The 15,809-nt window shown below is 40.7% G+C and overlaps 1 protein-coding gene across 1 annotated transcript in view; it reads right to left on the reverse strand.

Moving 5' to 3' along the window:
* The window catches only part of LOC111864161 (protein lin-54 homolog), a 47,915-nt gene that overhangs the window by 14,075 nt on the left and 18,031 nt on the right, over nucleotides 1-15,809 (reverse strand). Inside the window, exons 7-9 of the mRNA XM_023851218.1 lie at nucleotides 7,686-7,880; nucleotides 4,544-4,782; nucleotides 3,012-3,249 (exon numbers count right to left, since the gene is read on the reverse strand). Coding sequence (XP_023706986.1) covers nucleotides 3,012-3,249; nucleotides 4,544-4,782; nucleotides 7,686-7,880 — 672 coding nt within the window. The remainder of the gene's footprint in view (nucleotides 1-3,011; nucleotides 3,250-4,543; nucleotides 4,783-7,685; nucleotides 7,881-15,809) is intronic.

Genomic DNA, 15,809 nt, shown 5'->3' on the forward strand with positions numbered 1-15,809 from the left:
TGTGACATGTTGCGCAAAGGAGAACCCCCCCACCAGCAGTGACGCGGCGGGTGAGTCAGCGCTCCCCTCCCCCTCCTCCGCACGGTAACGTAACGGTGACGCAACAGGATTGTTACGGTAGTAACAGCGGTTACTACCGCTAGCGTTACTAGCAACACAGCGCCAGGCAACAAGGGTGCCTATTACGTGGCCGTTTTCCGTATTGTCCGATCAAGGCTACATAAGGAGCAGCGAAGGCTATTCACAGTCAGTTGTACTGAGTCAGTCAGTTAGTCCTGGAGCTACCTACGAGTCAGTTAGTCGTGGAGCTACCTACGAGTCAGTTAGTCCTGGAGCTACCGCCGAGTGAGTCCTCGAGCTACCTCCGAGTTGTACTGAGTCAGTCAGTCATGGAGCTACCTACGAGTCAATCCTCGAGCTACCTCCGAGTTAGTTCCGAGTTAGCCAGCAACCAGTCAGTTGTCTTGTGGCATTTGGAGTGTACTAATTGTGATACTGCAGATAGCAGTAATCGTAAATCTGTAATTTGGGTGATTGTGAGAGCGGATGTGAAATAAAATTCGCTACATCAAATACATCGAGAAGTTATTTGTCGCGATATACGCCCAATACGCGACAATATGAAGGATCTCAGGGAGATGGGTTATGAGGACTGGAGGCAAGAGGAACTGGGCCAGGATCATGACAATTGTGGGCTTTGGTATCAGTGGCATTAAACCTGTAAGTTCTGCTACCACATTGCTAATCAGCTATTACACAATATTGTGACATGTTGCGCAATGGAGAACCCCCCCCCCACCAGCAGTGACGCGGCGGGTGAGTCAGCACTCCCCTCCCCCCCTCCGCACGGTGACGTAACATGCAACGCGCGGTGACGCAACAGGACGACGTGGAACCAGTTCCTACTGTGATGTGGCATCGATTCCTACTGTGACGCGACACGCAATGACACTGTTGACGCGGGCAACAGGTAACAGCGAACGGAATATAAGCCAGCTGAGCAGTAAGCGTGAGTTAGTTGTAATGTGGCCATCACCAAGTTCAGTTCCGAGTTAGTTCCGAGCAAGCCTACAAGCGAGTGTGTTATCAACAGTCCTCAAGTCAGCAGACTACAGTTGGAGTATAGCAGCCGTCGCGGAAAGAAGAACCGGACGTGTGTGTAATTGTGTAATTGGGAGTGTGTGATACAGTGATACATAGCTCCCCTACTGTAAACAGGTAGTCTACTGACAATAGCGTGGTTTGATTTGCGAATAGGGTTATAAATTGTGAAACCCCACAACAGTGTAAACAGATTATTGCGAATAGGGTTATAAAGTGTGAAACCCCGCAATATTGTTATAATTAATTGTATCCGAGACTAGTAGGTTGTTAAATAAACCAATTAACGATCTCTACGGCGTATTCAGTAACTAAAACACGTTACAACTAGTGCGATGTGTTGCGCAACGGTAATAGGCAGGTCAACANTTCTCAGTTCGCAAGTTACGAGCTACAGACGCGTGTGCGAGAATCAGTGATAGTTCGTGATAACCAGTTATATTTGGAGTGTGTAATTCAGCGAGACTTGTATAGCTCCCACGCTATTAATACGTGAAGACTCTTGAAGATAGTGTTAAGAGATTTTATTGTAGGGTTTGTAAAGTGTGGAAACCCGTAACATTGTTATCATTAATTGTAGCTGATACTTGTAGATTGTTAAAAAACCAATTAACCATCTCTACGGCGTCTTCAGTAACGAAACACGTTACAATATTAACAAACATAATACACATATTCAAATTGAGTTTTGTGTGCAGAACGCTATTTTTATTCTTGTGTCTTGTTTTTAGTACTCCTTCTCACCTCTTTGCTGCTGTATGTAAAAGTGACCCCCCCCTCTTATTTTTTTGTGGTGCTGAGGGTTAGTGTGAGTGTGTGTTTTGCTTTTCTGGGCGAGGGAGCTTTTCAACCAGGTATCAGGTTATTATATAGTATGGTTTTGATGGTGTTCTTTTCTGTATCTTTTGCTCTTTTACTTATTGGATACATGTGTAATTGACTTAGTGGGTATTTAATAACTCATAGTTTGTGATCATATGGATGGCATGAACTATTATAATCATAATATCAGTCTGTGTGGGTTCCTTATATATTGACAATTTCAAATTACTATCCTTGCAGTGTGTTGTGAGATCTAAAAACTTGATGGATTTGTGTAGTTCTTTTACTATAGTGAATTTTATGGATGGTTTTAGTTTGTTGAATTTGTTGAATGTGTGATGGCCCTGGGGTTGACTCAGCCTCTAACAGAAATGAGTACCAGGAATATTCTTGGGGGTAAAGGGCGCTCGGCTCATAGGGCTGATAACCTTGCCGCCATCTATGAGTCAATTGTCTAGAAAATGTGGGAACCTCAACATCTCACAACCCTATGGGCCTCCACAGCCTGTTACAGGGATACTTTTACTTTTTTTTTTAACTTTTATATAAATGTTGGTATATTAGGTACATGTTTTCTATATCTTTAGTCTTCTACAGCTTTTAAATGAAAGGTTGATGACCATAAGGAAAACATTGGGATATTAATTAATTTTAATTAAGATCAATTTATTTTAATCGGGAAATATCATGTTCACACGTGATATAACATTTTGACCTACAGTACAACAATTTTAACAAGATAGAACGCACCTGATGAAGGTTGTATACGGCAGAAAAATATAGTATGGAAGAAGGGTGACTAGATAATAAGTTGCATTTTACACAGAAATATATGTAAAATAAATTATATATTAATGCGATAGTATGCTTAAATACAATATTATGGACTAGACGTGGCCTTAGGTTAAGTTCTTGAAGTTAAGACTGTAAGTCATGAATCACCTGCAGAGCTCATTAGTTGACCAGTTAACTCTTTATGATGTTCCAGTCATCATGATCCATCAGAATTATCAGAGCTATGAAATGATATATTTACTCTATAGTTTTATCTCTTCTCCTTGAACATATTGTTGAATGAATTGTAATACCTCGTAACATTCACAGTAATTCTTCAGACAGCCAGAACGCTTGCAGTTACAACCTTTATTGTGTCGTCGCTCATCCCCTACAATACCCTTGCCAATTTTTGGCCTAAAAGCATTGGGATTCCTTTCAAGGCAAGACCTGATGGCTCTCTGTCGATCCTCCTCATGTTCCAAATTATTGAAACAGTTATTGCAATTGCACATGTGGCAGAATTCCCCATTGGCAAAGCAGTCACAGTATCTGGAAATGCAAGAATAAATATGATGACAATACACAACAATAATTTACTATGGAAAAGTTCATGTAACCTTGTACAACCTGTTTTACTATGAAAAACTAAATATTTTGCTAGCAGAGAGTATTTATTTTTTCATATGATTCTCAGAATAAACAGCTACTCATTTCGTAAACAGTTATCAATTGATTTTTGTAATGAGGTTGAAGTGTGTTTTCTGTGAGATAGGAGATAAATATTTAAATATTAGTTTGAAGAAATGTGTGTGTCAAAGACTTAACCCATCCTGACTGACAATCAGATATAGCAGAGGCCAACTGTTGCCCAATATGCAGGAACAGACCATACCAACTCAATTTATAACTGCCTCTGCCATAAAAATTACCAGAAGTCAGGGAAAATGATGCTATTTTCATGGGTTATTTAACAACACTTTCAGTGTCAAGACTACATTGTATCAGATGATAGGATGAAAGATGAATTGGAAAGGATGTGAAAGGAAGCAACTGTGGTCTAACCAAGGTACTACTGCAGCATTTGCCTGGAAGGAATGATGAAAACCAAGAAAAGAAATCAGTCATGGTAGCCTGTGTCCTGGCTGAGGTTTGAACCAAGCATCTCCCAAACACAAACACAAAGCATTACTCTCACCTGGAGGGCCTAAGCAAAACCATGGGAACCTGTCAGGATAGTTGGTATCCCTGCCAAGATTCAAAGTGAACACCTCCCAAACAGAACTCTAGAAATTTCTGTGCTACTACATAGCTATAGAGATGGCAGGTCTTAGGTTTTATGTGTGGGAAAGTTGTTTTTCAAGGAGGTAAAGTGGTGTTCATGGATAATGTTGTTTGTGGTTGTTCATTCAATTTATTTTATGCATTTACCTATCCTGTCAAGGAGAAGACTGCATACTGGTGAAGAGATACTGCTGCTGGATAAATACTGTCTTGTACTAGTGACTAGACGCAGGGTTTGGAATAGTAACTGGATTTACTGAATACTTCTAACTCGTAACTACAAATCATTGTAATGCTCTCATTAATCTACACGGACCACACAGAAAACACCGTATCCAACAATGCTTCCATGATTGCATGCATATCCATTGCTGTAGAACTGTGTTTACAGGCTGCTGCCTAGCAATGGATGACTTATCTTGTTAAACTGTTCCGTCACGTCACAATACTATAACTCACAGTATATGCTGATCAAATTTGCTAAAATGCATATTCAGAAGCTAATCACAGATATGGATGCAGGCATGCAATTTTCTCAAGATTAACCTCTGTGACGACTCACAATTTGAGACACTGTGACTTGGTACAATTGCACGGTTTCCTCGGCCGGATACCATTTGGTTCTAGTGTTGTCCTTGTTACTACACTTGGCCTGGATTGATGGTGTGAATCTGCACTCACTGCACTATTACTCGATGACTGACTGACAGTGTGTGTGTTGAGGATACTATGCTGCTGCTGTTGCTGCTGCTGCTGCTGTTGCGGAGTCTGCTGTTGTGGCTGCTGACTCTGAGTTTGTAACTGCAATTGCAAACATATATGTAAAGAACAAAAACTGAACAGAAAATGTAATTATTGGAACATCTTTGCAAGTCATCTGGTATTTACTTTGATTTCAGGGCCATAAATGAGCACTGAATAACAACTGCTATAAGAATGTCAAGAAACCTAACAAACATTATAACACACTGATTAAACAGATGGACAAACCACTGCAAAACAATTTATAAAGTATTCCGCACTTAACATCCGAACATTTAATGCCAAAACATGAAGCCTTAAAAAAGAAACAGAAACAAAATCAAGCAATGTATACGACATTTTTGGATAAGCTGGAATAAACAAAATTTCTAACAGGAAAGCAATGACTACAAAAAAATATGAATAAAATAAGTACACTGAGAATGCCATTAGAATTACTATGTAAAGGGAAAAGACCTATAAAAGGACTCAGAACAAAATTATTCAGCCAGATACTGGAAAACATCAAGCAGTTTGGGAAGAGCTGGCATCCAAAACTGTGGGATTGCAGAAGAAATTGGAGACTTTTGTCCACTGACCCATAAAAAACAAAAATAATGCAAGAATAAGAAAAGTAAACTAATATTAGTTAATGTATTTATAGTAAGAACATTAAAATTTGCAGTTTATTTCACTTATTTATCTGATATGGTCTTTTATGCTTTAACTAACATGCATGCATGCACAAATTTCCTATACATCTAGGAGGCACCCCCAAAACTATGAGCCAAAGTAACAAACAAGATACCTCAAGTGAGATATATGCCCATTCTTATTAACAAAAGGAGAACTGAAACATCTACATATAAATAATAGCCAGTGCCAGACATACTCGGGGAAAACCCAATGCATTGCTGCTAGGATAAGAGGAAAATTCAAACCATCTTTGTCAGTGCTGGTATATGAGGAGAATATAAACCATTATCTACCACTGTTATGACAGAGGGAAAGAAAAGAAGACAGGATGTACAAATAAGAGAAATGGGAGAAAGAAGTGAAGGAGATAAAAATATGAAAGGCATAGAAAAACAGAAGATTTGGTGTGAAAGAACCACTTAAACAGGGGAGGGAGGAAGAAAGAGAAAGATTAATGACCACAGGATGGACAAATAAAAGGGACTGCAAAGCAATAAAGGAGAAAGAAGAGAACACAAAGACACAAAAGGAACAGAGGAAAGGAAGAAAGAAGTCCTAACAGTTATATAATAGAAAGAAAGTTCTAAGTGCCATCACAACAATTTTAGGAGCAATGGTGACCTGGCATCTGCTATATGAGCAGACCTACCCATGTAATTATTTACTATTTTTTTTAACAATGCTGTCAGTACTGCTAGTTCCTCAGAACTCTAGCCATGGAAGAGGGGTCATACTATCTCTCACGGAGCTGGCGGAGCAGTTTTATCAGCTTATGTCAGCATGGGTACTACCAGTTTGGAATGTAGTGTCTTGGAGTGTGGTTGCACTGTATCAATTCCATAGTATCTATTCCTGGTCTCCATAGGCAATGTTTTCTGCTCGGGGAGGAGCTCTGAATGTCACCACCACAGCAAGCATACAGCTTCACGTGCTCCACAACAGCATTTACCTTTCTGCACGGCTAAAGTTACGAGGCACTAACTATAGCTCAGACTATACACTGTCAAATGACATGATTAGTGAATAATGAATTAGAAAGAATGTGGAAGTAAACAGGCATGGACTAATTTCAGATATTATCCCAGCAAGGACCTGGAGGGACCGAGGAAAACCAAAACAAATCAGTCAAGATAGTCGGTCGCTACACCAAGATTTGAACCTGAGATGGCCCAAATATTCTGATCCAGTTGCCAGTTGAAGCAAAGTGCTGCCCACCCAGCCACAACATCTGGATAAACTTATGTAGTTAATGTTCTTTCTACAAATCAAACATACAGTGAAACAGAGATCCAAAATTGTTTGATTTTCTTAATCAGAATAGTATACACAAATGGAAACTAATTTAGATTACAAATTATGTGAAGTTTCATAACAGAAGAATTACAAATACGTAGAAAGGATAAGAAAAAATTGTGCCACTCAAAAATCAGTATACAAAAATTCATGCCATTCCTGCCAAGCAGAATACATGTTTCATCCTCTCTTCTCTACCACATTTACCATAATATATATATTAGGAATGTTCACAGTCCTGCAGGAAGCACACGAAATTTGCTCTGTCTGTATAAAAGAAAATACCTGAGTAATGCTGAACAGATTTTCATGAAATCTGATTATCATAGAAATTAATAAAATGATGTGTTGACAAGTTTGATTTGTTTCATACTGGTCTGTCACACTAACAATATTATAAAATTTAATTAATTCCATCCAGTGTGACTGATGAAGTTTTATCTTTCTTAATATTTTATCCTTAACATGTTTTGGTCTTACAGACCATCTTCAGAAGGATACCATCTGAAGATGGTCTATAAGACAGAAACATGTTAAGGATGAATATTAAAAAGGAAAAAGACTTCATCAGTCACACTGGATGGAATTAATTAACCTGTGTTGACACATTTCAATCTGGTTAAAACTAAACAAAAATACGAGAAACTTTTACATGGAGACCTTCATATATTTCTGCACATATCTGAAGCATAACTTGCTTAATATTTACTGAGCATGTTTCACAGAAAGTGAACACAGAAAAAAGTAAAACATGTGTTATTTTTATATTATGTCATGTTTTAATCCCCATATTCAGACTCTAGTACAAGAAAAACTGAATTGCAAAGTGCACCATAATGTTTTGGTACCAAAATCAGGCATCAAGTTTGAAAAATAATGCAAAGTTGGGACTATGAATAAAATCGGGATGATCAATACCCCTGTTAACACTCCTTCCATTAAATGTGTGAGAGGTAATATTTCACATTTCTAACCTGCTGAACATACTGAGCTGGAAGCATTACATAACTGCTGGTACCAGAGGGTAAGATGGTGGTCCCTGATGTGATTGGATTCACAGCAGAAGCTGATAACGTAGCAACATTTGATCCAGTGCGAAGCTGAGTAACAGGTGCAGATGCAGGGATTAATATCCTCTGCCCAGTTTGGCCAGCTGACTTTGGTACAACCTTCATTTGGAACAAACAAAGTTATACATAACATTTTCTTTTTGCAGCAAGAAGCACATGGCAATCATTATCAAATTTGTTAAGACAGTATACGGCATCTACCAAAAATACTCAGCATGAGCTTTGTGCATGGGGAGGGGGCAAGTGCCTCCCTTCAGGGAAACATGAAGACCCCCCAGTTCTAGATTGTTCCAGAGACTGCTGAAGGCCAAGGTTAGCTGAGAATCCATGAGAAACTTCTAGAATTATTGCAGCTATAAAAAGTAGTTGCAAAATTCCCACAGAGAATAGCATGAGTAAAGTGATGGCACAGTGTGGATATGTGCATTAATGTGATACAGAGTGTGCTGTGAATTCCGAGCTAATTCACTGAAATATGCATGGCAAGGACAGTGTAGTAGCGTTATGGTAAAATGGTTGTATAAGGTAGAACTAATTAAGACTGTAAGTGGCTACTGTTGGTAAGAGAATAACTGCTTCAAATAATAATAAATGCTACAATACTGTCATGTGTTCAGTGACCAGATAAGGGGTTTTGATTCATCACCATAAATCGTAACTGCAAACAATTATAGCGCTGTGTACGATTTGAGGCTTTCACGGCGGTGACTATGAAGAAAGCAGTCTTCTGGAATTTGGCACCATGTATAAGTGGTGTTAACCGACGTTTCGGAGGAACGTATCGCCTCCATCTTCAGGGTAGAAGATCTGCTTTTACCGTTCTCACGGTCTTGTCGCTTGCAGATTTCTTATACTTTTTCTTCTACCCTGAAGATGGAGGCGATACGTTCCTCCGAAACGTCGGTTAACACCACTTATACACGGTGCCAAATCCCAGAAGACTGCTTTCTTCAATTATAGCGCTATCACTAATTCACACACTTTACAAATCACTATAGCACATACTCACTAGGCAATGCCTGGTAAAGGACCCCAATGGTATCCTCTTCTGTTCACGTCCTTAATGGCTGACACCTACCTCACAGCTCCAAGTGTGTCTTCATCTTCCCAACTGCCTGAATGGTTGTTTAAAGTGCTGCTGACCTTCGCCAGCACAGTCATTCCTGGCTTCAGTCACCTCAAGATCCATGATTTTTCTCTCCTAGGCATGTACATGCTTTGAAAAGGGGCCTCCTCTTTGACAAGAGGTCAGCCTTTCTACGAAGGTGCTACATTTGTTGCACCAAACTTCAGCATGAGTATATTCACGCTGTCATGGCATCCAGGTCAATATGAACTCTGTGCACCCTTTGTCACTGCACTGAACTAAGTAACATTTATACAAGCTATACAAAGGTCTTTTGTGAATCTAGGTATGTGCAACAGGTTATGGCTTCACTCATGTAACTCCTCTGAAATTCTGAGAGTCAGAGTTATTTTGTGACTGGTGGTTTACCACCAATCAGTTCGTCTTGGCACCAAGCCCCTTGACGATCACAACCAGAGATTTTCTTTTTCTTTTTCAACTGAAACCTTGCAGGCATAGTCCTTATATAACAGCCTCTCTGAAGAGAGGATAGATTTTTCTCTTATGATTGTGCTTTGCCTTGTTAAGCGTACATATCATACTTATAACATGTTATTGAAAATTCTTCCTTTTGCACCACATACAAGTCCTCTGTCAGTCCAGACTTTTGCAAAGATGATCATGCCTCTCATACATATCTTATGCCACAATGGCAGCTTATCCACTGGAACGGTCATAAGCTTCACCACCATCAAGTTCAAGCCTCTTATATTTTCTATGTTTGGCTTCACCTTGTCCTGCACTGTGAACATCTTCATTCTCATGATTTTGTACGACTTCTACTTGTTCCCTGCATAATTCTGTTATATAATCGTATACATAGGAAGGTTGAAAGCTGTGTGCAAATCACGGACCGATGTGCACCTTAGAAAATTTCCAAAGCTGTAGAGAACCTTGTTTTGTATGAGATGCTATTTTAAGATGTAGGTGTCTGCCACTAATTCCTAGGCTGGAAAGTCATTACTGATTTGATCAGTGTCTTATGGAGGGTTAATTTAATGCTGGCACTTAAATGTTCACATCTGAATATGTAGTAGATTCTAATACATGTTCTGAAGCCCTTGGCTTCAATCATTTCTACGTGCAGTTTCCATATAATCCTCTTATCGAAGATTACACCAAGACATTTTACATGACTGACAAAGAGGATATTCCGTCAATTCAATGTAAGATGAGTCTCTATGAAAAAAGGAGATGGCCTGAGTCTTAATTTCATCGATTTTTATGTTCCAGTGCTTAATATATTGTCAAGTGTTGGGTGTGTCACGCGACAAATAACTCCACGTGGATCTTGGATTTAGCGACTCTGTATTGGACGCTCACACTTACACACCATATAATTATTATCGCTTGTGGTATCACGTGAGCGATGTCTCGACTAGGTTCCAACGGTACTGTATGAAGGCTAGGTTCCAACTGCGTTGTATGAAGGCTAATTAGCTCTGTCATTCTCGGCTTATGTAGGTGTGCTGCGGACCAGATACGAGACACCATTCGCCAAGGCTCGATCTCACATGTTTGGCAATCCTTTGCTTCAGGAACACTTTACACACTGGTAACGTGTTTCGTCCCATCCGTTGTTACTCAATGGCCTTCTGTTGTTCATCTCTGAGGGAACGCGTTCGTTGTTTCGGCATTGTCTAGGCAACGGCTTGCTGTTATTGCGTTACCATGGAAGTATCTACTCCAAACACGTTACATTGCTCCCTTCTATGGGTTGTTCGTCCCGAACAGCCTAATGCTGCATCCTTGGTTTCGTTTCCTAAGGTGTTCATCTTCTGCATGTTACCTCCGCCTCTTCTTCGGTGTTTTGCCGTCCTTCCATCTGCCCCCCTTCTTCCAGATTGCTCTCCCCGAGCACTTCAAAGGTCCAGCGGTTGTCGGTTCCATGGTCTCACATTCATTCTTCACTTTCATTCTTTCTTCATTTACTCTTGCTAGGGAGGCCGGTGCTTCTACATTACCGGTTCCTCCCATACAGGCTGTTTCCTTTCTTTCATTTTGGAGGGGGTCGGCCCCTCCAGTGTCCAGTTTTGATGTCCGTATTTGTTGCGATTCCGTGTAGCATGCCTGCTTGTGCACTTGCACATGCCTTGAATTGCTTTCTTAAGCTCCTTATTGTCTCACTCTCAATCTTGAGTTGTTCTACATCCTTTCCTTTCACGACGGATTTTTCTGTTGTCCTCCAGTGTTCAAGTTCTTCTCATCTCCTTTTTGACACATCCTTATGTGGGCTTGTGCATGACTCAAACTGATCTCCCTGAGATCTGGGTCTCTTGTGCTGTGCCACATTTGCGTAGTGGGTCATCATCTTGTCAGCCATGACCAGTCGTTTCCTCGGGAGTCCACCAGCTCCCCGAGTAAGATTCGTGCTACTGTTGCACGACAAGACATCCTCTTGTCTACTGGCATTCTCTATGCCACTTTCTCACGGCGTGTTGTCCCTCTGCGGGTGATGGCCAATTCCTTCTGGGGTTCATGATTTTTCCATGTTGAGTCCTTCGGTTTCTGGCGGCAACGCTCCGCGGCCATTTTTCGGTCCCTGTGCCTTTTCTTCTTCGGTTCTCCAACCGGCATTACTTCAGCGTCTTTTGCGGGGACCTCTCGTTGTTCTGCCGCCTCATGTTTCTTGCCCAGTGAGGTCGGCTTTTTCTCATCTCGACGTGCCTCCATTTCTTGGTAGGCCAACGTCTCATCATGCTTTCATTTCATGTGTGGCGTCCGCCTTTTCTTGCATGACCCACAGGAATTCCATTATTTGTTGAGAATCCATTTTTTTTTTGTGCACTGTTTTTGTGTTTAAGTTCGATCCTGTTGGTCACATGTGTAAGTCCAATCCTTTAACTTCGTCTCAGAGAATCCGAACTGATCCTGCTTCTAACACGAGTTGTCACGTGTTGGGTGTGTCACGTGACAAATAACTCCACGTGGGTCTCGGATTTAGCGACTCTTTATTGGACACTCACATTTATACACCATACAATTATTATCGCTTGTGGTATCACGTGACTTCTGCAACATCTCGACTAGGTTCCAACTGCGCTGTATGAAGGCTAATTAGCTCTGTCGTTCTCAGCTTATGTAGGTGTTCTGCGGACTGGATATGAGACACCATTCACCAAGGCTCAATCTCACATGTTCAGCAATCCATTGCTTTAGGAACACTCTTTACACGCTGGTAACGTGTTTTGTCCCATCCATTGTTACTCAACGGCCTTCTGTTGTTCATCTCTGGGGGAACGCGTTCGTTGTTTCGGCACTCTCTACACAACGGCTCACTGTTATTGCGTTACCATGGAAGTATCTACTCCAAACGTGTTACAATATTATATTTAAGCATCCTGTTACACTATACACTTCTATATGTAACAATACAAATACCGTTGTGAATGCAACAATTTATTTGGTTGTAGATCTTTGACTTTTCTTCCTCTACAATACATGTTTTGGCTGTAATTGGCCATCATCAAGTGTATTTTTCACTATGTAGCTGTCACACTGCACACAATCCAAAATCTAAAATATCAGCCTGTCGGTTTTGCTTTAAAATCTCGCCAACACGCGCTCGTCAATTTGATTTTAGAATTAAAGTTTAAAATTTCTAAAATTTAAAGTTTTAAATACGAGGGACACACACACAGGGAGCCTGCACAGAATAATACATGAATGGTGCTGAAAACAAGAAATAGCCGCTGCAGCACATGTAGACAAGAGCAGGTGCCCCTGGTATTTAAAACTTTAAATTTTAGAAATTTTACATTTTAAACTGTAATTCTAAAATCAAATTGATGAGCGTGTGTTGGCGAGATTTTAAAACAAAACTGACAGGCTGATGTTTTAGGTTTTGGACTGTGTGCAGTGTGACAGCTATGTAGTGAAAAATAACCTGATGATGGCCAATTATGGCCGAAACATGTAGTGTAGAGGGAGAAAAGAGAAAGATCTATAACCAAATAAATTGTTGCATTCACAACAGCATTTGTATTATTACATATTCCAGTGCTTAAACTACATCTCAATAGCCTGAGACTTCACTGCAGCTTTCTGAAAACATAATCCTCTTTGCAGTCTGTTGCGTATATACAGGTGTCATCAGCAAAGAGACCTAGTGACCATTAGCTTGTCTTCTTCTGATACAGTTTCACTGAGCTCCGTCATGATCAGTTGCACTACAGTGGCTACTTTTATGTGTCACTGTTAGTCGAAATGGAAGCCTGTACTGATACACCTGTTTTCTGAATTTCCTGTTTTTGCACACGCTGCTGCATGGGCTGCCGCAAGCTTTTCCCATCTGTCTGTGGAGCATGTGGCTGCTGGTGTTGAGTGTCTAGACACAGTATATCTGCATAGGACCACTCTGGTAAGGTGAACTTAAAGAAGAACGTCCTCCTAGAGGATTTCTTGGGAGCCTGTTGTGCTCTTCTCCTCCTTTCACATGGCTGCAGCCTCGATATGATGCTTCTCTCCTTCTGCTAGGATGCAATTGCAGCAGCTTGGCATAGATTCTGTATTCGGCTTTTCAGGGCATTCCTTATGCTAGTGACCACCAATGCACCACAGACATCAAGGTGACTGATTGCAGTTGACCCAGACTTGGCCAAAGTGTTGGCAGTTGTAGCACTGCATAAGGTGAGTTTGAGTTCGTATAACTCTATCTTAATAATAATATGGCTAAGGCCATTCAGCTTGTATTTCATTTGAGATCTTATGTTTCTTGTTAAGGTAACAAGGAAGAAAGGGAGGTTTTCCATGTGGGTTTGTCCACTGGGTGCCTTTCAAGTGGCCATCATTTCTCTCATGTTGATGATGTTGAAGCTTAAGTCCTCAAGGCTGTTGGAAATATCTTCTGCTGGCATGTCTGGGGGGAAAGGTGAAATGGTGGAGATAATTTTTTTCCAGGTAGGATTTCATGGCTGAATAGTCTGCCACTTCTTTTGTTAAGATATGAGTTCCATTTCATGTATTTCAGAACTCATACACTCTCCTCTGACATGTTCTTTTTTGTCACTCTGGAGTTGAATGAGGTTTGTGGTAGAAGTCATCACTATTATTTTCTGGGGACCTCCTGCTTCAATAGTGTGTGTTCTCTGCTCCAGTAGTCTCCATGTCCATGTCAGTAGTTCTAAGATGCTCAAAGAAGTTGTGAGTTAAAATTGCTTTGGGAAGCAGCTTGACAGCTACAGATTTTGGGGCTTGTTTAGTTGAATTACTGGCTTTCTGTGAGGTATCATTAGAGATATCCCTCTTGCGTCTCTTTACTTCCAAGGAGTCGTCACCTTGGGCCACTGATTCAACTGAGGTTTTGTTTACTGCACCACTCTGTCCTGCCTGTGCACTCACTTTAAGGACAGCCTTCACTTCATTCAGTGTTACCATGTACATGACATAAAGAGCATTAAAAAGCTGCTTCCCATCTACAGCTTTGCACTATTCACAATAGAAGTACATTCAGAGCTTCCCCCACTTTAGCTGTTATGCATCCAGCAAGGATCTCAATGTCACTGAATACTTTATGTACTTGTTGTACAACAGCAGCTGCATCTGGGTATTTGTTTGTGATGACATGAGATTCAGAAAACACCATTTCCAGCAGTTCCTCTATTGTAGCATGCATATCTGTTGCTGCAGTACAGTGTTTTGGCTGCCATGGAAATGTGGTTACAGGCCATTCCTTGGCAACAGCTGCCCCTTCTGGTTTCCAGCCATGTTACAACACTGTTACGAATTTTAGCCCTTTTATCTACATGACTGAAATCTTGTTTGTCTTCTTTCATAAAGTAGTGCATACACCTCAATTTCACTGTTTCTCAGTTCACAGAAATGTCTCAGGCATATTCTGCATATAGAGATTTTGTAGAAATTTTATATGGAGCATGTTTACTATAATTCAGCACCATATGACATTTTTGCATCATATCAGTCAAAATATCCATTTTATTGTCGCGTGACCTACCCAATACGTGACAATTTGGTGTCAGAAGTGTCTACAAACTTAAACACACTTCACTCTAGGAAGAATTATTGAATTCAGAAGTACATCGAGTGTTATCCTGCCAAAAAGAGAATGGAGAAGCAAGAGATGCAACGAATAATCGTAATGCTGGCAAAATTAGATGCCAACCAAGAAAAGGCAGCAGCTGATAGGAAGGCTGACAAGGAAGAAATGGAGGCCGATATAAAAGCCTGGCGAGAAAAGACTGCCACAGAAACGGAAGCGATCAAAGTAACGACGAAGGCCATGCGAGAAAATATGGGCACCAGCCACAAGGAGATGGTGGCTGAAATCAAACCTGAAATGGACGTAAAGTCGATGGCCTGCCAAGAAACGACTGAGGCGCATCTAGAAGGAAAAGAGAAAATGGCCTGCCCAGAAAAGATGGAGAGAAAGAGCCAACCTCAATGGAAACGAAACCTGAGGTGGCCCAACAACGAGAAGTCCCCATAGAAGACACCAAAGTGAAACCGGTCAAAGGACGGATGAGGCGCTATAGGGGCAAGAAGCAAGCTGCAGAGCAATGCGAGGAACCAAAGGAACTGACCCGAGGAGATTGTGAATCCCGGATGAAGTTGGCTGCCACCTGCAGGAAGGTGTGCATGCGCCAGAGTGAATGGAAACAGGATAAGTTTTTGTGAAACTGCAGATGGCAGTAGTGGTGAGATTGTAAATTGTGTAATTGTGAGAGTGAGTGTTCAATACATTCGCTATATCAAATAATTAGAATTTAGAAATCCAAATTTTTTAAAAATCTTGTTAACCCATAGGTTTACGCAGATAAAAAATCACTAACCAAACTAAGTCACATTTCACCAAAAAGTTCATGAAAAACAGAGAACAGAGAAAAACATTATAAGCCCACAGGTTAAAGGTATACTAAGCTCAAAAATATTTCAGACACAAGTAG

Source organism: Cryptotermes secundus, unplaced genomic scaffold, assembly GCF_002891405.2.
Source record: "Cryptotermes secundus unplaced genomic scaffold, Csec_1.0 scaffold1743, whole genome shotgun sequence".
In the NCBI taxonomy this organism is placed as follows: Eukaryota; Metazoa; Arthropoda; class Insecta; order Blattodea; family Kalotermitidae; genus Cryptotermes; species Cryptotermes secundus.